This window comes from Zootoca vivipara, chromosome Z2 (genome assembly GCF_965207765.1).
Source record: "Zootoca vivipara chromosome Z2, rZooViv2.hap1.1, whole genome shotgun sequence".
NCBI classification, from domain to species: domain Eukaryota; kingdom Metazoa; phylum Chordata; class Lepidosauria; order Squamata; family Lacertidae; genus Zootoca; species Zootoca vivipara.
Genome location: NC_142585.1, coordinates 38080142 through 38103364, shown reverse-complemented (window position 1 = coordinate 38103364; position 23223 = coordinate 38080142). Strand labels below are relative to the sequence as shown.

The 23223-nt window shown below is 45.3% G+C and overlaps 1 protein-coding gene across 9 annotated transcripts in view; it reads right to left on the bottom strand.

The window, feature by feature from the left end:
* Window positions 1-23223, bottom strand: part of SCAI (suppressor of cancer cell invasion) — an 83759-nt gene that overhangs the window by 19803 nt on the left and 40733 nt on the right. For 5 of the 9 annotated variants that reach the window (XR_009557033.2, XM_035112855.3, XM_035112857.3 and 2 more), the window contains 6 exons: window positions 11201-11296; window positions 9682-9768; window positions 9293-9412; window positions 5570-5666; window positions 2100-2198; window positions 1050-1202 (listed from right to left, as the gene is read on the bottom strand). Coding sequence is in view for 8 of the 9 variants with exons in the window: in XM_035112855.3 (XP_034968746.1) it covers window positions 1050-1202; window positions 2100-2198; window positions 5570-5666; window positions 9293-9412; window positions 9682-9768; window positions 11201-11296 (652 nt within the window). In the remaining variant the exon portion in view is untranslated. The remainder of the gene's footprint in view (window positions 1-1049; window positions 1203-2099; window positions 2199-5569; window positions 5667-9292; window positions 9413-9681; window positions 9769-11200; window positions 11297-23223) is intronic. The other 4 variants (XM_088664866.1, XM_035112856.3, XM_088664867.1 and 1 more) reach the window with 1 other exon arrangement.

Sequence of the window (23223 nt, the reverse complement as noted above, 5' to 3'; positions counted from 1 at the left end):
TATAGTGTGCATGTGTGTGTGTGTGCATGCACGCGCATGTACTGGCACACATTCACCAGATCTTGTGAAGAACATGCACATAAGCTGTCTGTGAAGAGGGAGTTGTGCACAGACAGTTTATGTGCATGTTCTCCACAAGATCTGGTGAATGTGTGCCAGTTGTGATGCACATTAATTTTTTTAATCACTTCTTAAAATTTAAAATTCTGTAACTTAAATGTAAAATAAGTCCATCTTGTGACCTATCATATTAAAGCCCATGAAGTTCTGAAGAGATTGGTGTTTTCAGTTTCTCAATGCTGGACTGAGCTTTTAAGGTTTTTGTGTAGTCAGACAAAGCCAAAATTGTCATATATTCTTTTAATTTCCAACCCTCATAGCTCAAAAACGGGATGAGAGAAAAAGCTAAAATTTTAGATTTAAAACTTAGTTTTGATCATTCAACAAGAAAGGTTGTTTTCTGCTGCTCCAGAGAAGCGGACACGGAGCAATGGATTCAAGCTACAAGAAAGAAGATTCCACCTAAACATTAGGAAGAACTTCCTGACAGTAAGAGCTGTTCGGCAGTGGAATTTGCTCACAAGGAGTGTGGTGGAGTCTCATTCTTTGGAGGTCTTTAAGCAGAGGCTTGACAGGCATATGTCAGGAATGCTTTGATGGTGCTTCCTGCTTGGCAGGGAGTTGGACTGGATGACCCTTGTGGTCTCTTCCAACTCTATGATTCTATGAACAAGTGCACAAAGTATTAAGAAAACTGGATGACGTGAGTTGGTTACAGGTAGGTAGCCGTGTTGGTCTGGATCGAAGTAAAATAAAAAAATTCATTCAGTAGCACCTTAAAGACCAACTAAGTTTTTATTTTGGTATGAGCTTTCGTGTGCATGCACACTTCTTATGCACACGAAAGCTCATACCAAAATAAAAACTTAGTTGGTCTTTAAGGTGCTACTGAAGGAATTTGGATGACGTGAGGTAAAAGAGTTGGATCACTTGATATAAAATGACCCCACTTGTGACATGGGACGAAAGGCATGTGTACAGGATCCCACCTGATTGTTACAGTTGCCAATAATAAGCGCATCTGCGAGAGCCAGCTGCCCTACGATCATCCCCTGCTCCAGCAGAGGGGCTCCCATTTCAGAGAGGCGGTTGGAGAGGATCACAAGGGTGTTGTCATCATTCAACACCATCACAGGGTCTGCCTGGAAAGAAAGGGAGACAGGCATGAGAATGAGGGTCCCTGACATGAATAATCTGGACTCATACATGCATATATGCTGGCAAAATTTATATTATCTTAGGAACACTGAAAGCCACCTTATACCAAGTCAGACCATTGGCTCATCAAGCTCAGTATTGCCAACACTCTTTGGTCATGACTCCTTATGGTCTCAGACAGGGGACATCCCTGGAAATGCCATATTGGGGATTGAATCTGGGGTGTATTGCATGCAAAGCAGATGTTCTACCACTGAGTGATGTTGCTTCCCTTGTATAATGTTGCTCAATTTACTTTTTCTAACACTATGAAAGCATATGAAAGCAATTGTTCCTATCTGGGAAAGGCAAAAGACAATACAGAAGCAGAAGGTGAGTTACTAGGAAGGGGAATGAGTAGTAGAAGATGACTTGAAGGCACAGAGGAAATACGATGCCCTCCCATTTCTTTCAGCGTTTAAAAGCTTCTCACTAAAACAATGAGAACTAGAAGCATGGGTGTGTGGTTTGCCTTTTTTAACAAAAACTCTGCTTCCTAGAATAGCAAACTACAATAATGGTAACTATCTCAGGTGGCTTGCTAAAAATACCCATTAACAGAGAAGACAAGAGGTATTGGTTGTAAGAATTAAGGGCTTACATAATCCGCAGCAGCCTTTAACTACCAGATGTTGGGAACAAATGGGAACACTCTATCATCCTTTGCTTGCCAATTTCTTAGGGCATTTGCCTTGCTACTGTAGAAGATAGAATACTGAGCTAAATGCCCTTTTTGCCTGAGGATTGTCACTGAAGATGTAGGGTAGGAGTCAAGATCTGGGAAGACACTGAGCTCTTTCAGAAAGAAAGAAAAATGCAGAGATTCACTTTTAAGTCCTCACCTCAACAAATGCAGCCACCTCTTGGAGAACCAGATTCCACTCCACTTGGTCTTCCGTGTTGAAGCGGTGGGTGTAGTCTTCAATCTCATCAGACAATTCCTAGAAAGCACAGAGAGCAACAAATGAGATGATTTAGTGCTGCTTTGGGCAGGGGGGCTAACTTGATTAGATTTTGTGAGTAGGCGGCATGTGCAGTAAGTAAGCAAACATGTGGCAATGCTCAAAAGAATTTGTTTAGAGTGTTCAGGGAAGCAGTAACAGCAGTAAACTAGAGGTGAGGAAGCGAGGATCCATGGTGCATGGCCACATCCATGCTGGATGGCACATTTCCACTTCCTAGTAAGCTGTGCTACATCATCATCATCGAAATTTTTCAACATGCAATACAGTATAATAAAAAACAAAGTAATCAAACTAATCTAAATAAAAGTAAAAACAAAAACAAAAGAGAAAGAAAAGAAAAAGATAAAGTGGGGCGGGTGGATGACGGAAAAAGTCCTCTCCCAAAAGTAGATCCTTAACCCTTGTCACCCCTAGAAAGGCGTTGACCTTCCTATCTCACCTGGGAGATCTTCCCTTCCCTGCCTCTCATGCACGGTCTTTCACCTGCCAACCATCACCTTCCAACCTCATTAAGCCAGAGTAGAGGACATAATGAACAAAATGGAAAAAAAGCAAAAGCATAGTGGCTAAAAGGAAAACTACATGAAGAAAAATATAATAAAACCTAAAAAGAGTGGTGAGAACTTCTGATTCTCTGTCTCTCAATTATGTAAATAAAGATTATTCAGAATATTCAAAGTGTTTACTGAAGGATAGTAAAGGTAAAGGGACCCCTGACCATTAGGTCCAGTTGTGACTGACTCTGGGGTTGCAGCGCTCATCTCGTTATTGGCTGAGGGAGCAGGCGTACAGCTTCCAGGTCATGTGGCAAGCATGACAAAGCCGCTTCTGGCGAACCAGAGCAGCACACGGAAACGCCGTTTACCTTCCCGCTGTAGCGGTACCTATTTATCTACTTGCACTTTGACATGCTTTCAAACTGCTAGGTTGGCAGGAGCTGGGACCAAGCAATGGGAGCTCACCCCGTCATGGGGATTCGAACCGCCGACCTGATCGGCAAGCCCTAGGCTCTGTGGTTTAACCCACAGCGCCACCTGCGCCCCTTCACTAAATAAAGATTATTCAGAATATTCAAAGTGTTCACTAAAGGATAGTATCTATCTGTATTCCATGATAATATCCAGCTGTTTCTCATTCAGCTAGATGATCTTTTCCCAATCTTCAACCCCAGACACCCCAATAGGGTTGCCAGACTCAATAGTGGACATGACATCTGTGCCTTTAATTGCCCTGCTCTCTTTTGAGTCTGGAAACCTTAAAGAGAAACCAGCAGACTCTTTGCTTGGAAATTAAACAAAGGGTCTGCTGGTTTCTCTTTAAGGTTTCCAGACTCAAAAGAGAGCAGGGCAATTAAAGGCACAAAAGTCCTGTCCACTATTGAGTCTGGCAACCCTACACCCCAAGTTCATTCTCATTTCCACAAAAAAGTCCAAAAGGGGCTCCCCAGTTGTTACCATCACTACATGCCTAGAATAGTCTTCCTCCAATCCGGTATGTTGACCTTATCTCAAAAACAAAAATAAAAACCCAACATCTATTATAAGGATAATAATCCATAGTTATCTACTTGTTGTATATTCATTAATTTGTACCCAGTTGCATATCTTCCAATCCCATTTCCTGTTGGCCATGATTTCCCATCCTAATTTGGAAAAAGGTTCCTTCCATTTCCTCACCAAGAGAATTTGCACAGGCTTGGTAGCTTTTTCCTCTGAATTCACTACAACTTGTACACAGCTCTATCTCTGCCATCTCAAGATGCTTCTTAATGTCTGTCATTGCTTTCATCCCCCTCCTCCAGGATCACTACTTAATCATTTGTCTGTTCCACTCCTCCAGTCACCTGTGTGAAGGTCCTCTCCATTTCATTATCTGCTGCCTCTCACTTTACCATTCTACTCTCATATTCAGGAAGATCTTGATCAGTATTGTTTCCAAAGGCTCTGTGTATTCTTTGGTCTGATCTTCTCTGATCCATCTTCGTCCACCATTTTATGCATCTTGGCTCTGAGCTATCATATTCTCAAATGTGCAACTGTTCTCTCAGAGTAGTGGTTCCCAAACTCCCACTCCCCCCACCTGCAACTACTTGGAAAGTGCTATGGGTGTTGGCAGATCACTTAATTACAGTACTGTGTAGCTATTGTAATGCAGAGCCAGTGTGGTGTAGCAGTTAGAGTACTAGACTAAGACCTGGGAGACCAGAGTGCTAGGCCCCACTTGACCACAAAGCTCACTGGGTGACCTTGGACTAGTCATAGTCTCTTAGTCTAACCTACAGGGCAGTTGTGATGATAAAATTGAGAGAGCAAGAACTATGTACACCCCTTTGAACTCCTTGGAGGAGCTGTGGGATATAAATGTAACAATAACCATAATAATAATGCACTATGCTAGATGATTTTTAATTTAATCAAGAATGAACTCCTTAAATCCAGCCTTCTATCAAATCCACAGCTTTCCACTCCTTTCAAGTGCCTCCTCCCCTCCATCACTTCAGGTTCATACCACCTGGCTTCCAGGTGAACTGCTGAGTTCTGAGAACAACAGAGCAGTAAGTTGCACTCTCCATTCATAACTGCTGCTCCTGCAGACATGCTGTGGGCCACCTGAATGAAGCTTGCAGACCAGACCCCATCATAGAACACTGTGCCCAATATTATTATTTTTATACAAGCAGGACAAACTTCACCACCACTTCAAATTAATAATGGAAGCACTGCTGTTTCACTCGTACACTTGGAGAGGTTTACGCCTTTACAGTATACCAAAATCATTACCCCACTCTCCAATGTTTCTACATGCATTATTGTATTCACATAACTTTCATAACAACCCTGTGAAAGAGGAAAAACTGAGAGGGAGAGAACAGCCAAAAACCTGACTGGAAAAAGAAGAAACCACAGAAAAGCCACCTAATCCCAAGAGTGGGCAGTTCTGAGGCTACTCTGTACGTGAATGGGTTGAACAATCCAACTGCACTTTATACCCAAAGTACAATCTGCACCAAGGCAGGGGCTGACTGGAAGGAGGCAAGAATAGGGCAATGATTCATACAGCAACACAACAAACAGTCTCCTCCATGGATGGATACCCTGAGATTCCAGGACCCTTCCATTAATTTCTCACTGCACAGAATTTGGGAATTGCTATTGGACAGTCAAGGTGGCATAGTGATTAGAGCACTGAGCTTCAGTGGGGGAAAAGCCAGGCACAAATGCTTTCTGGCCATCCTCAACTTAACATGCACTCACATGGTCATTGCAAAGCTAATACAAGGCTCCGAGCTCCTTGGAGCATGTGAAAAGTCTTAACTACACACATCACAATGGTACTATTGGTTTTACCTTTACAAGATCCTTGACGACATCCATTTTGTTCAGTAAAAGGCAAACCACAATGAATCGTGCATAATAACGCAGCTTCTTAACTACCAGTTCAGGCCTGGAACGGAAGAAAAAAAGAGGAAAGAAAATTGGAGAAGGGAAAATTATTTAGCAGATGGAAGAGAAATGAAGAGGGACATGGCTCCTGTGAAGGAATATCAAGTGATGCCCATGTTAGATTTTAATCACAGCTGTAGTATAGGGAGAAAATATTTCACTTTCAGCGCATGTAGAATTATTGGAGCTTGAGAGGATGAGTGCTTGGAGGAAAAGAGATAATTTACTCTGGAGGTCTACGTGCCTCTCTACTACCTGCCAGCACAGCTATCTGGCCAATGGGAGGGATCATAGCTCTAGAGAACAGGATTTGCATGCAGAAGGTCCCACATTCAATGTCTGGCACCTCCAGCCAAATGACTCAGGTGGCTGCAGATGGGCCAGTGAGATTGACAAATAGTTTGGCTTGGAATAACACAGGTTCATCTGTTCCTAAATCTAACTTCTGACAGAAAGGAACAAAATGGCTGGATTTAGAGCAGGTAAGAAGAAAGCTTGTATCCCTTAAGAAAAGGATTGGGTAAGCTTCAGTCTGTGGGGCAATCTTGGCCCCCAAGGCTGTATTCCCCAAACCATGCCTGCCCAGCTACCCCATCAGCTGGCATCACTAGTGACAACATATGATGGGAGGTAGAGTTAAATCCTGCAATGCCTGTGGCATGCCTGTTCCCACCAGTGTTTTTATACTATAAACCACTCAGCAATCCTCAGGTGAAGGGCAGTATACAAAACAAACAAACAAACAAACAAACAAACTCCTACTCTTCAGCTGACGAGAAGTTAAATCCTGCTCAAGCTTAGCAGGATTCCATGAAAACCCCTTCCTGAACCAGGAAAGGGTTTGCATGGGAACCCCCTGCTAAAATTGGGGCTCTGTTTGGCAGCACCTTGCAAGATGTTTGAAGTCCCAAGTTTGTACCCAGTGTTGTTGTGACATTTCTCGCAGTTTATCATCATGCATTGTTGATTTTTGAACGGATATTCCCTAAGACCTTTAGAGGGTGGCATAGAAGGTAGTGGCAGGCATCCTGGCACCCAGGAGTCTCATGTAGACGATCCCTAGCAAAGAGCACCCCAGGACTGGTTTCACACCTCTGCTGAAGATATCAGACATGTGTTTCCAAAACACTATTCTCTAAAGCAGCTCACATTAAGGCATGTTTGGCTGGGAAGGGGGTCCAGGTCAAAGATCCCAAGCCCTTCACCCTCTCTGCAGTAGCCACTGGGGCACCTGTCAGGAACCTACATTTTTGTATTCTGCTTCCCCTGCAGTAAAGCCCACCAGGGGTGTTGTTGTTGTTGTTGTTGTTGTTGTTAGAAACAGCTAAGAACATATTAAAAAGCAATCATCAAAAAACAAGTAAGCATTAGTAGAATATATATATATTATTTTGGAACACACACACACACACACACACAGAGAGAGAGAGAGAGAGAGAGAGAGAGAGAGATCAACAAAATAAAAAGAACATCACAGCACCAGCTCTTTCCTTAAAAGTAAGCAGCCATAATGGGGAAAACAGTTCCAAAGGGCTGATTGCAGCAAGTTGCTGATTCTGTAGGTTCACCCTATCTATACTGTAGTTAGTTAACGACTCTGGAAAAATGGGCTTGTAAACCCAGCTTGACACTCATATCATCCAACAGATATCTGCTGTGGCACTTGGCTTTGGGTTCTTGCTTTCACCTAAGTTCTTTTCCCAAGTACAGAGTTGCCTTACTCATTATTCCATGTATTTGTGTCTTTTCTTTCTCTTTATCTACTTGCTGGCCAAAGTGTTAGAGGAGCCATTGCTTTGGAACATTGAGCAGAGATAAATCACATTTCTGAAGAACACCTTGGAAACCCTGTTCATTCACAGGCTGGAATATTACATCTGCTGGAAAGGGGAATGTGTTACAGATGGAAGCAGTACCTTGGGCAGTGATGGGCTCCTAAATACCCAAGTGGCTCCACCAACCAGGGTGGTAACTTGCTCTCTTCAACAGGAAGGGCTTATAAAAGATTCCTGAATGAGCAGTGATGAGAAACCAGAACCACAATTCAATGCCAAAAAGGATCTGCACCCTTAATGTTGTGGGCCCAACTCTATGGAACTCCCAATAAGAAGTTAGACAGGCACTGTCCCTACTAAGTTTCAGACACCTGGTAAAGACCATTATGTTTCAGAAGGCCACTGCACCCTGAATGCTTCTCGAATGTTTTGCATTACATTCCTTTTTCTTTTTAGAATCTTTAGGTTTTAACTTTCGGTGGTTTAATTTAGTTCTTAAATTATGTAAATGGTATAGCTTATTGTTGTAAGCCGCTTTGAGACCTAGATGGTTGAAAAGCAGGATACAAACTTTGAAATAAAAATAATAATCTGGAGTCTAAGAACAACTGGAGAGCCACAGGTACCCATGTGGTTCAGTTTTGGATAATAGCTTTCTCCTGGATCTGGCTCACGTAAAGTCTTGGCTTCTTCCCTGATTGACTCACTTGGCTCTTACTCCTGGGCCCTCATTCAACAGCTGCCTATGACTCATCAGGGATAGGGAACTTGTAGTCCTTCAAATTCTGCTGAACTGCAACTCCTTCACCCCAGACCCCACCTGGGGCTTGATGGGCATTACATTCTAATGACATCCGTAGGGCCACAGGTTCCCCCATCCCTGCTCCTGCCAACACCCACACCCCCAAGGCAGGAGACACACAGGTACAGGGGGTGGGGTGAAGGGAAAGTGAAGTTGTGATTGTAAGGATGGATTAATAGGATTATAACTGGACTGCTGACTATGGAACTTGCTGGATTGGTGGGGTGGAGCCGGTACTCGGGGGATGTAAGGTTAGTTTGGCAATAGTTATAGGTTTAAAGAGTGAATTGATTCTGGAAAAAGGTGAAAATATGGAGGCCTATAGAGGGGGTAAAAATTAGGCACGGGAAGAAAAAATGGGAGTTTGATTTTTCAGTGATTGGACATTAGGCGAAAATGATAATAGTTAGTTTAAAAGTGGTATAAGATATAAAGGTGTATGTTATAAAATATGAACTATGAAACTGTTGAAGATGATAAATAAGGGAGGAAAACCGGGGAAGGGGGGAGGGTGGGGAAGCCCACAAAATATGGTTTAACAATTATGAATTTAACAATTATGATGATTTTTTTTTCTGTTTTTGTCTTTTTTCCTTTTTGTCTTTTTTTTCCTTCTCTTTTTTCTCTTTTTCTCTTTTTGTATTTTCTTTTTTTTGGTATGACAATAGATGGTTGGATGGATGAACTCCTGCGTACTGCCCTGGTTCACTGGAGCTCCCTGGTGGCAGGGGGGGGCTTCGGGGGCAGGGGAGGGGGAGGAGGACAGAAATCCAATCATAAAATGGACCACTTCTGACTGTTCACCTGCGTGGGATACTTCTGTGGCAGGGGAGGACCCATGGAGGGGGATGGGAAGAAGGTGGAAAAGGTGTTCATGTATGTACCATTCTTTGTAATTTGTAAAATCAATAAAAATTATGTTTAAAAAAAAAGGAGACACACAGGTAGCCAAGGGATGCCAACTGAACTGAAAGTGGCTGCCCACCAGCTGCCAAGTCACACAAGTTTGAAAATCCAACACTTCTCGCTTTTAAATTGCAAAAAACTCACAAGACTGAGGCATGGCCTGACCTGTCTTCTTTGTTGACTTGGGAGTAGTAAGACCTCTGGCGGATAGCAGAGTAGAAGGAAAAGGCTTCATTCAGGTAGCTGGTTTCAGACGTGCGAAGGCTGTGTGGGAAGAAACACAAAGGGCTCAGTGCTCTGCTAGATGAACATGTACCCCTCCTGCCCTTGGCTGAGAGGGCTGCCCATCTCACGGCAGTCCTCCTGGCACTTCTGACATTCCACTGAACTTTTTGCCACTCTTAATTGCTAAGGCCAGCAAGACTTTCACTACAGAGAGACAGACACAGATACAGACACACACACACAGACACACAGACACACACACACAGACACACACACACACACTGCATCCAGGAAGGGCTGTCACTTACTAGTAGTGGTAGTAAAGCTGCCCAATCTTGGAAGCGATTTCGCCAATTTGCCAGCGCTTTAATCCGTACCGATTGTCCAGAACTTGCCTTTATTTTTGCGGAGAAGAAAGGGATAGTGTCACGTTATATATGTTTATACACATACATATATACTAATTAAAAATAACAAAATATAATACCGAGTGCCCAAAATAAAAGAAATATCTAGAACTGAACATAGTAGGATATACTTATGTACCAAAATCAAGTACAGCAGATCAATATTACAAGGTTCCAAGCAACACAATTATTGCTCCAGTACATTATAATGAGACTCCTTTCTCCATTATCTTGCTGTCTTCCCTCTCTGGTTCTGATTATAAGTGCGAGCTTTACCATACATACTATGCCCCCGATTTTATTTATCCATTCTCTCATGAATAGTGTACTCATTTCCCCCCAAGATTGTCAATAATAATTCTGGAACCAGTCAAGAAATGTTGCATTAATTCCATGAGAGATCCTCAAACTCTCAGAAGGCAGTATTAAGCTCATTTGCTGATAACCACATTTCTCCCTGCCCCCCTCTCATACACACACACACACACACACACACCACCTCAAGGGGCATTTTATACTACATGCTTCCACCAATTTAACTGGCATAGTATCCCCTCCTCCCCACAGACATTTCTGGGAATTGTAGTTTGGCAGAGGTGCTGAAAGTGTTTCATACAGATTCCTAGCCTCCAGCAAGTAACTACCTACTCTGTGAGAGAAGATGAACGACAAGGGAAGTCATACTTCTGCTCTATTCTACCTTGGTCAAGCCACACCTGGAGTACTGTGTCCAATTCTGGGAACTGCAATTTAAGAAGGTCATTGACAAGCTGGAACACGTTCAGAGGAGGGCAACCAAGATGATCAAAGGTAAGGTCTGGAAACAAAGCCTTATAAGGAACAGTTGAGGGAGCTGGGTATATTTAGCCTGCCTAAGAGGAGACTGAGAGGAGATAGGATAGACATCTTCAATAGCTAAAAATGGCTGTCACATGGAAGATGGAGCAAGCTTTTTCCTGCTCTGGACTGTAGGACCTAAACCAATGGATTCAAATTACAATAAAGGAGATTCTGGTTAAATATCAGCAAGAACTTTCTGACAGTAAGAGCTGTTTTACAGTGGAACAGACTCCCTCAGGAGGGGATGGACTCTCCTTCCTTGGAGGTTATAAAGCAGAGGCTAGATGGCCATCTGTCACAGATACTTTAGTTGAGATTCCTGCATTGCAGGGAGTTGGACTAGATGACCAACTCTACAATTCTATGATCCCATGACTGCAAAACAGTTAACTTGCACTATAAATTGTATTTTCACCATTGAGTAATACTCCACTTTTCTGAGGGTTGGTTAAGGCTCTCTTGCCCAGGAAAGGAGGGTGGCCTGGGCAACCTAGCCAACTGGCACCATCACACACACCACTCTGGCCCACATGTTCCTGAAAGAGGTAGGTAGCCATCTCGATGCAGAGTTGGCTCTTACCGGTGCTGCTGCTGGAACTTCCAGAGCTTGGTGTAAACATCAAAGGTCCGCCCAAAATACGATTGCCACTGCTTCTGCCCATACTGAGGCAAGTCTCTGCAAGAGAGCCAATAGGAAGAGTCCATGTTACCAAGCAGGGAAGAAAGGAGGAAGGGCATTCACTGTGAGAAGAGACAGTCCAGAGACAAAATGGTGCTACTTATCTCATCATACCTGCCTCATAATCCTAATGCTAACATTCATGTATCTACTTTACATTATGGAAAATTGTCCATTTGTTTTGCATTTGGACACCTCTTAAGGCAGGGGTCAGCAACCTAAGGCCCATGGGCTGGAAGTGGCCTGCAGAGGTCGTCTGACCAGCCCATGAGCTGCCCCCCAAACTGAGCTGCCTGCTCGTGCGCTGTGCTAAACCGGTGCAACGCAGCGCAGGGACTTGCTTCCGCAGTGCTGAAAATTGCGTCTGCGCACGCACAGACGTCGAAAATCACATCTGCGCAGACACCAAAAATTGCGTCTGTGCACGCACAGACGCAGAAAATTGTGGCCGCACTCATTCACGAACGAGCGACATGCGACCCACGGAGGTATCTCCACAGGACTGATCCAGCCCAGGCAAGATAAACCTTGCTGAACCGTCTTAAGGTATCACAATTAAATTTGGCACCTGAGATCAAGCAGCAGGTTTATGCTTGAATAGACTGGGCAACATTTTGAATCAAGATGATAGGTGGAGCCTTTCAAAACTGCACTGATTTTAACCACTGATTTCAGCATGGCATGGATTGTTTTTTATTGTTGTTTCTAAGAATTCCTGAGCAACATAGGGTATGCAGTTGCTATGTTCCTATATACATATCCATCCAAGATTGGGGTTGTGGGTCATTTTTGTTACTAAAAACATAGATTTTGGGGTGGGGGGCAGATTAAGATCTTGCTAGTATTGTATTCTTCTAAAGAAGATGTCACATACTATACTTCATACCCCATAAATAGCAGGTTTTATTTATCAATGAATAAAATGGCATTTGTCCCACTACTTTCACCAAAAAGAACTGACCCAAAAACTTATAACAGCAGCAGCTTTGGTTTCCTAGGTAATCAAGATATACCTTCCCATAGGCTTATCAGTAACACACTTTAATATGTGAGTAACCATGTTCAACAACAGGTCCCTGGTTCAAATTTCTGGCATGCTAATCTCCCTGACAAAACTCACAGGCACGGCCTTGAGTACTTCTAAGCCTATTCACAAGACACAGTAAGCCCCCTCCCATTCTTAAAACCAGCACCACTCAAGCTTAGGAAACAATCACCTCTCCTCCTGGAAGGGAATGAAATGCTCTATCCACTTAACTGCTATGTAATTTAAGAACATAAGAAAAGCCTGCTGGATCAGGCCAATGGCCTATCTTATCCAGCATTGTGTCCTCACAGTGGCCAGCTAGATGCCTGTAGGAAACCTGAAAGCAGGACCTGGGCACGAGAGCAGCCCTCTCCCCTCCCTATGGTTTCCAGCAACTGGTATCTAGAAGCAATTACTGGCTAAGCTATGGAGACAGATTACAGTCATCTTCGGGCTCTGGGGAGGGTCTCCTCATGACCCATGAGGACTCTCCAGGGTGCTCCCCGCTTAGGCACATTTCACTTTTGTGCATGGGGTGCATAACATAGCCCCCCACACGAATAGGGAGTCACCTGCACTTTTAACACACAGGCCTAGAAAGCTCTCTAGCTTCTGAGCATCATCCACACACATCTTTCAGAGCCAGAAGGGTTACAAAAAACTTCCTTTAAACATTCAGAGCTGAATTCTACATGCACCAACACATTCTGGACCTTTCCTGTGGCCCCACAGCATCTATGCAGCCTACTTGTTGTGTATTGAGTCAAAGGATTTTATATCTGTATTATTATTGTCTGTATTTGCATTAGGATAAAGTAACTGCCTTTTGGTTCCAGAGGGTACAGCTACTATTGGTTCATTTAAGCTGCTGTATTTGGATCCTCTGTCTTATTGGTTTCCTCCAAAAGGCAGCACTGTGATTGCTTGATATTGTTCCCTCCAAAATGTATCCCTTCCTAGCTAGTCCCCTGTCCCTATAAATGTAGCTTTCCTCTCCTCAGTCTTCAGTCTTGTTCACTTTAATAAAGAGCTGTTACTAGAGAACTGTCTCCAGCATGTTTTGTCAAGAGAGCTGAAATCACAAACCCCACGTCACAATAACTGGCGACGAAGGTGGGATCCGGAATGCTGAGGAGCAGTTAAACACAACCCTGCCTCAGAGTCCGGATTGCAGCTGAGAACAAGACTCACTGGCCAGCTGAGAAGACGACCCTGCCCGCTAGGACAATGGAGAGTCCAAGGGTATTGGAGCCCTTCCAGCCATCAGAGCCCCACACCTGGGAAGACTACGTCGAACGCTTCGAGTTCTTTGCAGTGGCTCAAGGGATCACCGATGCCAGCAAAAGAAGGGCCACATTCCTGAGCTACTGTGGGCCCGAGACCTTCAAGCTGGCCAAGGCATTACTTGCTCCAGCGAAGCTGAGTGAGACATCTCTCAAAGATATTCTTGCCTGCCTAACAAGCCACTTGGCGCCTACTGAGACCAAGATGGCCCGGCGGATGGAGTTCCATAAGAGGCAGCAGCATGCTGGGGAGTCTGTATCCACATTTCTGGCTGAACTCCGGAAGCTCGCTCAGCACTGCGGCTTCCAAAATCTGGAAGAGACTCTCCTGGATCGGTTTATTGGTGGTCTGAGCAGCAAGAAAGCCAGAAGACGCATCGTGGCTAAAGAAGAGGTTACCCTTGCTTCAGCCTTGAAAGAGGCCACCGCCACGGAGAATTATGAAAGAGAGGAGCTTGATGCCAGTCGCAAGGCCACTAAGCCACAGATAGAAGTTGCGCATGCCATGGACGAGCTAGAGGCTACTCCGAGCCAGAGCCCAGTCCGTGGGATCGAGTCGGTGCGTCAGGCCTGCACAGTGCACAAAGATCGCCGAGGCAGTTGCCCAGGTTGTGGCGGAAACCATGAAAGGAAGAGTTGTCGTTTCAGGGATGCTATCTGCCGGACGTGCGGAAAGACGGGTCACATCGCCAGGGTCTGTAGATCGGCGGCGTCGGGAGCGACAGGAGCACCTAGACTGGAGCATCGCAGACCGCCCACAGCAACTCGTTTTCTAAAGGACTGCCACTACGTAACGGAGATCAACGGGAGGGCCGTGCAGTTTCCAGCGCAAGGCAAGGCACACGTCAAGGTGAAGATTGAGGGTCAGCAGTGCGACATGGAGGTGGACTCCGGATCCGCATTCACCATCGTGTCGGACCAGACCGCGAAGACATTCTTCCCCAGGGGTAAGTTGCCCCCTCTGGAGCCCTTTCCGGCAACCTTGCAGTCGTACTCAGCAGGCCGCATCCATGTTATGGGAATGTGTGCCGTGAGAGTACAGTTCCGGGACAAACAGGCTGTACTCAAACTGGTGATTGCGAAGGGCAGTCGCCCCAGTCTCCTGGGCACTGACTGGTTCCCTGCCCTGGGACTGAGTATCTCAGGGCTTAATTCAATCCAAACCTGCCCTGAGATGAGTGAGGTATTATGCAAGGAATTTGCTGGTCTCTTTAATGGAAAACTGGGTTGTTATAAAGGGCCCCCAGTTGACTTCGAGTTGGATCCCGGGGTGGCTCCAATCCGACTCAAACCAAGGCGAGTGCCATTTGCACTGCAACCCAAGATCGAGGCAGAGCTGGATAAATTGGTCAAGCAGGGAGTTCTCTCACCCGTGGACTCTGCTAAGTGGGAGACTCCAATCGTCACACCCCTTAAAGCAAATGGGGAAGTCAGGATATGTGCAGATTACAAATGTACTATCAATAAGGCACTCAGGGGAAACTCATACCCCATTCCAGTCGTATCACATCTGTTGGCTAAACTGGCTGGGGGCAAGGTGTTCGCCAAAATTGACCTGGCACAAGCTTACCAACAGCTGCCAGTAACCCCACAATCAGCGGAAGCACAGACTATTGTCACACATAAAGGGGCGTTCAGAGTTAACAGATTACAGTTTGGAGTTTGTGTGGCCCCAGGGATTTTTCAAGGGCTCATGGAACGCCTGTTAAGAGGTCTGCCGGGGGTCTTGCCATTTTTTGATGATGTTTTGATTGCTGGAAAAGACCCACAGGAACTGGTTGCGCGTGTCCGTGCAGTGTTGCTCAAGTTCAAGGAGGTGGGGTTGCAACTGAAAAAAGAAAAATGCAGTTTTGGGGTGCCAACTGTGGATTTCTTGGGGTTTAAAATTGATGCATCAGGCATCCACCCCACAGATGCTAAGATTAAGGCCATCATCGAGGCACCACGACCACAGAACAAGACGGAGTTGCAGTCATTCCTGGGACTTATTAACTTTTATCATTCGTTCTTACCCCAGAAAGCTTCGGTAGCTGAACCATTACATAGACTATTGCAGAAAAAGTATGTGTGGCGATGGGGGCGGGAGCAGCAGAAGGCTTTTGACTCCTTGCGAGGAATGCTGAGTAGCAGGAGCGTCCTTGCTCATTATGATGAGTCAAAGCCGCTGGTCCTGGCATGTGATGCCTCTCAATACGGTCTGGGGGCTGTGCTGAGTCATAGGGAACCGGATGGGTCGGAAAAGCCCATCTCTTTCTATTCCCGTACGTTGTCGCCCACAGAGCGCAACTATGCTCAAATTGATAAAGAGGCACTGGCTATTGTGTCCGGAATCAAAAGGTTCTATGATTATTTGTACGGTCGCCATTTCTCCATTGAAACGGACCACAAACCACTGTTAGGGTTGTTCAACCCAAACAAACAAACGCCACAAATTCTCTCCCCCAGAATGTTGCGTTGGTCAATATTCCTGAATGGGTTCCAGTACACCTTGACCCATGTGCCGGGGAAACAGTTGTGCCATGCTGATGCGCTGAGTCGATTGCCCCTTCCTGGCGGGAGCAATGAGGATCCTGCTCCGGCGGAGCACATTATGATGCTAGAAACACTTCCGGGGGCTCCTGTAACAGCTACGGATATAGCTGAGAAAACTAGGAAAGATGCTGTTCTCTCCCGTGTGCTCACTTGGGTGGGGAGGGGGTGGCCAGGTGGTCCGCATGAAGAAAAATTCAGGCCTTATGCGACAAGGCAGCACGAATTGTCCATGCATAAGGGTTGTCTCCTATGGGGAGATAGGGTGATAATCCCAGCACCACTGAGAAACAGGGTTCTTGAGACGCTTCACATGGGACACCCGGGAATGGTCAGGATGAAGTCGCTAGCCCGATGTTATGTGTGGTGGCCTGGAATGGACCAGAACATAGAACAATGGGTACGAACATGCAAGGCATGCCAAGAGGTGCGGCCAGAAGTGGCCAGAGCACCAGTCCACTGGTGGGAGCAGTCCAGGACTCCCTGGAGCCGGCTGCACATAGATTTTGCTGGGCCATTCCAAGGGAAGGTCTTTTTGGTTATCGTTGATGCATATTCCAAATGGTTAGAAGTGGCGATGGTCCCTAGCATGGCATCAGCTGCCGTAATCAAGGTGTTGAGGCAGCTGTTTGCTACCCACGGGTTACCTGAGACCATTGTATCAGATAATGGGGCAGCTTTTGTATCCCAAGAATTCAGGGCATTCTTGGCTGATAACTTTATAAGAGGGGTCACATCCGCGCCCTTTCACCCATCCTCCAATGGGCAGGCTGAGCGCATGGTAAGAACAGCCAAAGAATCCATTGCGCGCTTAATGGAGGGTAACTGGTCGGCTCGCATTGCGCGAATGTTATTTTTGCAGCATGCGACGCCGTGTACTGCGACGGGCAAGTCGCCAGCCGAGCTGCTCTTAGGTAGAAGACTGGTAACGGTGCTGGATTATGTCCACCCAGATAAAATGCCAAACCGTAATTCAAGAGCAACCCCCCAGGCTGAGACTGACACAACAAGGTATCTCGCCCCTGAAGATCTGGTCTGGGTGAGGAACTATTCACGAGGTCCGCGGTGGGTGGCCGGTGTGATCACCCGGGCTAGTGGACCTGTGTCCTATTATGTGACCTTGGAAAATGGGCAAGTTTGGAAGAGACATATAGATCAGCTGAGGCGCCGGGCGCTCAGCAGGGAGGAGTCAGATAATTCATCCCTGGCTAATGACGCACAGCTGCAAGACCAGAGTGAAAATGGTCCAGAGGTACAGTCACCAGGGGCTTCAGCAAATGAACCAGGGTCTGCTAGTCCTCATGATGACGAGGTACAGGTCGGGGACCCTGAGATGTCTGGGACTCCATCTGTTCCTGATGAAACCCCTATAGCAGCCCCTCCACCACAGGTAACACCCAATCCAGAACCTGCAACACCTGTTGTCAGGAGATCAGGTAGAAGTTGTAGGACCCCACAGTACCTGAGGGATTACGTCTGCTGTGCTCACTAGGGGGGGAGGGGTGTTGTGTATTGAGTCAAAGGATTTTATATCTGTATTATTATTGTCTGTATTTGCATTAGGATAAAGTAACTGCCTTTTGGTTCCAGAGGGTACAGCTACTATTGGTTCATTTAAGCTGCTGTATTTGGATCCTCTGTCTTATTGGTTTCCTCCAAAAGGCAGCACTGTGATTGCTTGATATTGTTCCCTCCAAAATGTATCCCTTCCTAGCTAGTCCCCTGTCCCTATAAATGTAGCTTTCCTCTCCTCAGTCTTCAGTCTTGTTCACTTTAATAAAGAGCTGTTACTAGAGAACTGTCTCCAGCATGTTTTGTCAAGAGAGCTGAAATCACAAACCCCACGTCACAACATACTGATGCCAATGCCTTAGTATGGAGCCAGTGTGGTGTAGTGGTTAAGAGCGGTAGACTTGTAATCTGGGGAAGCGGGTTCGCGTCTCCACTCCTCCACATGCAGCTGCTGGGTGACCTTGGGCTAGTCACACTTCTCTGAAGTCTCTCAGCCCCACCCACCTCACAGGGTGTCTGTTGTGGGGGAGGAGGGGAAAGGAGATTGTTAGCCGCTTTGAGACTCCTTCGGGTAGTAATAAAGCGGGATATCAAATCCAAACTCTCCTTCTCCTTCTTTCTCCAACACTACCTAAATTCCTCGAAGAACATTGGTACCCACAAAGGGAGTCATATGTCTAGCACTGACAGCACAAAGTCTACTGAGGATGCACCACATCATTCAGCTGCAGGAGGGGGACACCCTCTTCCTCAGCACACTGATTTTCACACACACAATTTCTGCTTCCTCAAGATTTATAATAGGAAGAAGCTATTAGCCCAGCGTGCAGCCGCAACAAAAACCCTTTGCAGAATGAAGGCAATTATGGGGCGGGTGGTGAAGGAATCCGCAGTGCGTCTTAGGCTTGGCTATTCTTCAGAGAAAACAATATATGGGCCCAAATGCTTGTTTTGGCCCTGCAGGGAACCGGGTCCATATAGGGAATGGGATCACAAAGTGGTTGCTTTTCATAACCTTCCCATACTCTTGCACTTTCCCGCAGAACTGCTCTCTTGCTTTAACACCAACACTAGGGTCTCAGACATGCAGCTCGCCAACAGGGTCATTAATAAGCAGTTGGGACAATCTGCAAGAATCCATGCCATATTCAGCACAAAATGATCTTTCTTCCCCAATATAAGCTCAAACACAACACTGTTTCCTGCAACTTTCAGAGTGAACCAGGGAAAGCTGGCTGCGGAAGGTGCCTACTGGCTAGTATCCATGATAACACAAAACTCATGAGCAGCTCTGCAACTATTTCACTAGAGATCCTCTTTGGCGCTAAGATTGGCAGAGCTGGCCTTCTTAGTGGTTCCTCTGCTCTCGGGAGCTTGGGGTGTATTTTTTTTTTTGCAATGACACAGGAGAGGGTATTTTATGTGGCAACCCCTAAGTTGTAGAATTCCCTCCCCATAGAGGGCCATCTGGCACCTTCATTATAATGATTCTGGTCAGAGTGCTGAAGAAACACTTCCTTACTGCAGCTTTTGACATCTGAGGTATATAGTTTTAGAATCCACCTCATTTCTGTATTGTAAGTTGGTTTTAAACGGTTTTAATATTGTATTTTAATGTTGTAACCTACTCGGGACCTTAGGGTGAAGGGCAGGTAATAAATTTTAATAATATTAACAACAGTGACAATTATTAAGCTTGTGACTTTGCCTGGGGAAGGATAGGAGAGAAAACAATGTGCAATATGGACATTTTTTTATTTAACAGGATTTGTTTAGCAATTGTGGAAACTCTCTAAGTGATTTACATAAGATGGAGATATTATTAACACTTGCCACTTTAAGAAGAAAAAGTGGACAGTCAACATGACCTACCAGCCGAGGGGTAACACCAGACTTGTATTTCAGCCCTTGCCTTGTAGCCTCTGGACAGAAGAAACAGCATGCTGGCAAGTAAGAAGGCTGTAGGGCGAGAGTAATCTACCCCTTTTCTGGGCCCAGCGCAGAAATCAAGGCGGGAAGGCCCCCTTTCCTTCCCTTTGCCCAGAAAATGCTACTGGCCAAAGGCCACTCAGCAACCTGCCCCTCTTTTGCCAGTCAGTTCCTTTCAGGCTAGTCTGTTAAAGGAAAAATGAAATTGCAGACTAGTACATTTGTGGGCTTATTTCCAAGGGTAATACTAACAGAATTCAACTTGTGGAAATAACATTACGCTTGCAATACAAGTTGTGAAGGCAGAGCAACAAGGAAGAACCCACCATTAATTATTATGGGTTACTGCCAACTAAGTCCTACTCAGAGAAGACCCACACTGAAATTCATGGGCCTAAGTTTGCCATGTGTCTTCTCTGAGTAGGGCTTACTTTTGCTACAACCCTACACATTCTGCACCAGATATCAGATCACCCTTGACTGGTTTGAAAATGCTTCTAATTCACCCTGTGCACGTAAACCTAAGATTTCTTGGCCAAGGATTCAAAAAATCATTGTCCTGGAAAGCATAACATAGGCAGCTTCCCATCTGTCTACCCTGCTAGCATAGTACCGTCTCCTTTCACTATAAGCAGCAATTTAGGATCATGGACAGAGGCCTTTCCCATTACCTACGGTATTACCTGACCCTTTAAAAAATCAGCATCTACCGGTATATGCATTAGCCACTTTCCTTACAAAAGATTAAGAGATAACTAGAGATGCCTAGGACTGAAGCGGTGACCTTTTGCATAGGAACATAGGTAAATGACTACAGTGAACACCACTGCTAAAACACTCCATACAATACAAATACCCCAAGTGCAACCCAGAGAGCTTCCCCTCCTTCTGAGCATAGCAGTCTTGGGGTTAATCCATGATCTCATCTGGGCTTCAAAGGTAACCTGAGTGCCTCCAAAGCTCAATGCAGCACCAAACATCAGATCCTCCCATCAGGGCTGGGTCAACAGAAACTATACATCTTTTCTTCTTCTTTTGCTTTCCAGGACACCCAGCTCCCCCACCCCACCCTAAAATGTGTGGGCCCTTGCTCATATACCAAAACTTGATTTCAAAGCTGAATGGGTGAACTTAATTCTTCAGCATTAAAGTATTACTCAAGTCAGCCAGACCCCTGGGGGTTTACCAGCAGTTTCTCCAGGACCATCTACTTCAGTTCTACAACCTAGTTATTTAAGCAGTGTCAGAATGAATGATTGAATCGTTTTATTTCAGTCACTTATTTCGGGCTGGATTGGTATGGCTCCCCTTTATCACATGCACAGCCCTATAACCCACCAACAGCATACAATTCAATATGACTAACTTAATCCAACAACACCCCCACCCTGCCCCTTCACACAAGCACAAACAAATCCCACTGCAGCCAACCAACCAAAGACAATCAACCACACCCTAGGCCACCCCAACCTCTCTCACCACCAAATCAAATCAAATCAAACTTTATTTGCGTAGCCGACAGGCCATAGCATCAAATGGACAGACACTAACAAAAATACATTACATATATGGTTACCAATAAAACCTATTAAACCTATTAAAACCCAAGGTAAAAGCTGGGTTATCATTCATCAATGTCCCTCTGTCCCATGGGCGGCAACCTTCTCTCTGGTAGACGGTTCCGGGCCGGTTAAGTGTAGAGCCCAGCCAAATTGAAAGATTGTGAATACAGCCTCAGGGGGATGGTCAGAACAAGGAGAAAGATAATAATAACCAAATAAGCAGGGGATAATAAATAAAAATAAGTTAAAAATCTCATTCCTTAAAATTTAACATAAATAAAATGACAATTATTATTATTATTATTATTATTATTATTATTATTATAATAAAATCCTAGACGGGGAATCTCACCACCAACGAAACATAACAAGAATAGAAAGAGAACCTACCCAAGTGACGCTGACACAAAACCCCTACATATACACTAAGTAAAAGAACAAAAGCTTCACCACCACCCCCCTCTCTCCCGCCTGCCCCTCTTTTCTTCCCAACCCTACTGCATATAACATCAACGTCTCACAACAAATGCAACTGGTAGAAAACACAACCTGAAAAAGAGACAGCGCATGTGCTTTTGTAAACGTGGAAAATCTTTTAATAAAAATTGTTTAAAAAAGAAAAAAGAAACGGGCGAGATTTATTTCGCCCCAGATTTTTGGTCTAACACTAAAAGCAAACAGCCAGTCCAGAGCAGGCTGCATATTGACTGACATTCACCATCCAATCCCCCCCCCCCCACTCGTCCCCACTCGCCACTGTAAACAGATACTGCTGTTGTGGTCGGTTGGTGCTCTGTACCTCCCCTTCCTGCTCTTACACTGACTATTATCCTGGGAGATGGTAACTCAGGTAACTGCTGCTTACCCATAGGCACCAGTGAGTGAACCTGAGCCAAGAGCAGCAAACACCAAGTGATCCCCACAGGCCTGCAGGCACCAAGCCCAGGCTCTCTGTACAGCCAGTCAAACACAGTACCATTTGCTCCAGTTTTCATTTCTGGAGAAATGTATTGGCTCGTGTTTTTCTGAGCCAAAAGATGCAGCCGGAATTCTGCAGCAGCGCACCCTCCCCTTCCCACCTCTCACTCGCAAGCAGGTTGATGTACCAGACAGTGTGCATGCATGATTAGAGGACACACACACACAGCAAAGACTATAAATGCCTGCACTCAAGAGCTCTTCTGCAAGAAGCAGTTTTGTGTGCACAGCTGAATGAAGTGGCAATGAGGCCGCAGCATGGACTGTACCACTGTGAGGGGAGGAAGGGAGATCACATTACAACAATGCAAAACAAAACAAAACAACCCCACTTCTTCAAGTAGAGAAGTAGCACAGCTTGAAGCAAGCAAGGCAAGAACCTTTGTCCCTGATATGGGACTTCAATAACATGTATTTACAAAGAAAACCATGTAGTGGAACATTCAATAACATGCTTCTGAAGCCTGACATAAGGAGCTAAGACCCAGTTATGGAACTCAGTTCCAAGTGGTATCAAGGCAAAGCCCATCTCTAGTCTCTTTCAAATGGGTCTTAAAGATGTTTTTCTTTGCTGTGGCCTTTGGGGGTTAGTTTGATTGCAATTTGAAATGGGGTATCTTGCCTTATATATTTCGGGATGTGACTGGTTACCGTATTTTATGTGTTTTCAATGTTTCATTTCTGTGAGTGTGATTATAAACCATACTGAGAGTCTTCTCTGAAAAGTGGTAAAAGGTATTAAATACATGCTTACCAGTGGAGCCTGATTCATTTGGGCTAATAGGGGGCACTGCCCCACTAACCTTAGTCTACCCTCAGCTAGCCCCCACCTTCTGGCTCACAACCAGGCAACCCTCCCTGCCATATTTATCCTCCTTGGCCTCAGGAATGCCCTTGTGGAACTCAGCAGGCAGGAGGCTGAGAGCAAAACTACAATTGGTTGGCCCCTAGCTCCATCTATTATTGGCTCTGGCTCCATCTACTGTTGAGCTCCCAGTCTTTCACTCTATCAGTCCCAATGGACATCAGTCATAACTGGTCTTTACATAAATACTTAACAGCTCAAGATTCCACCACCTCATTCTGCTGCCATGTGTTCACTCA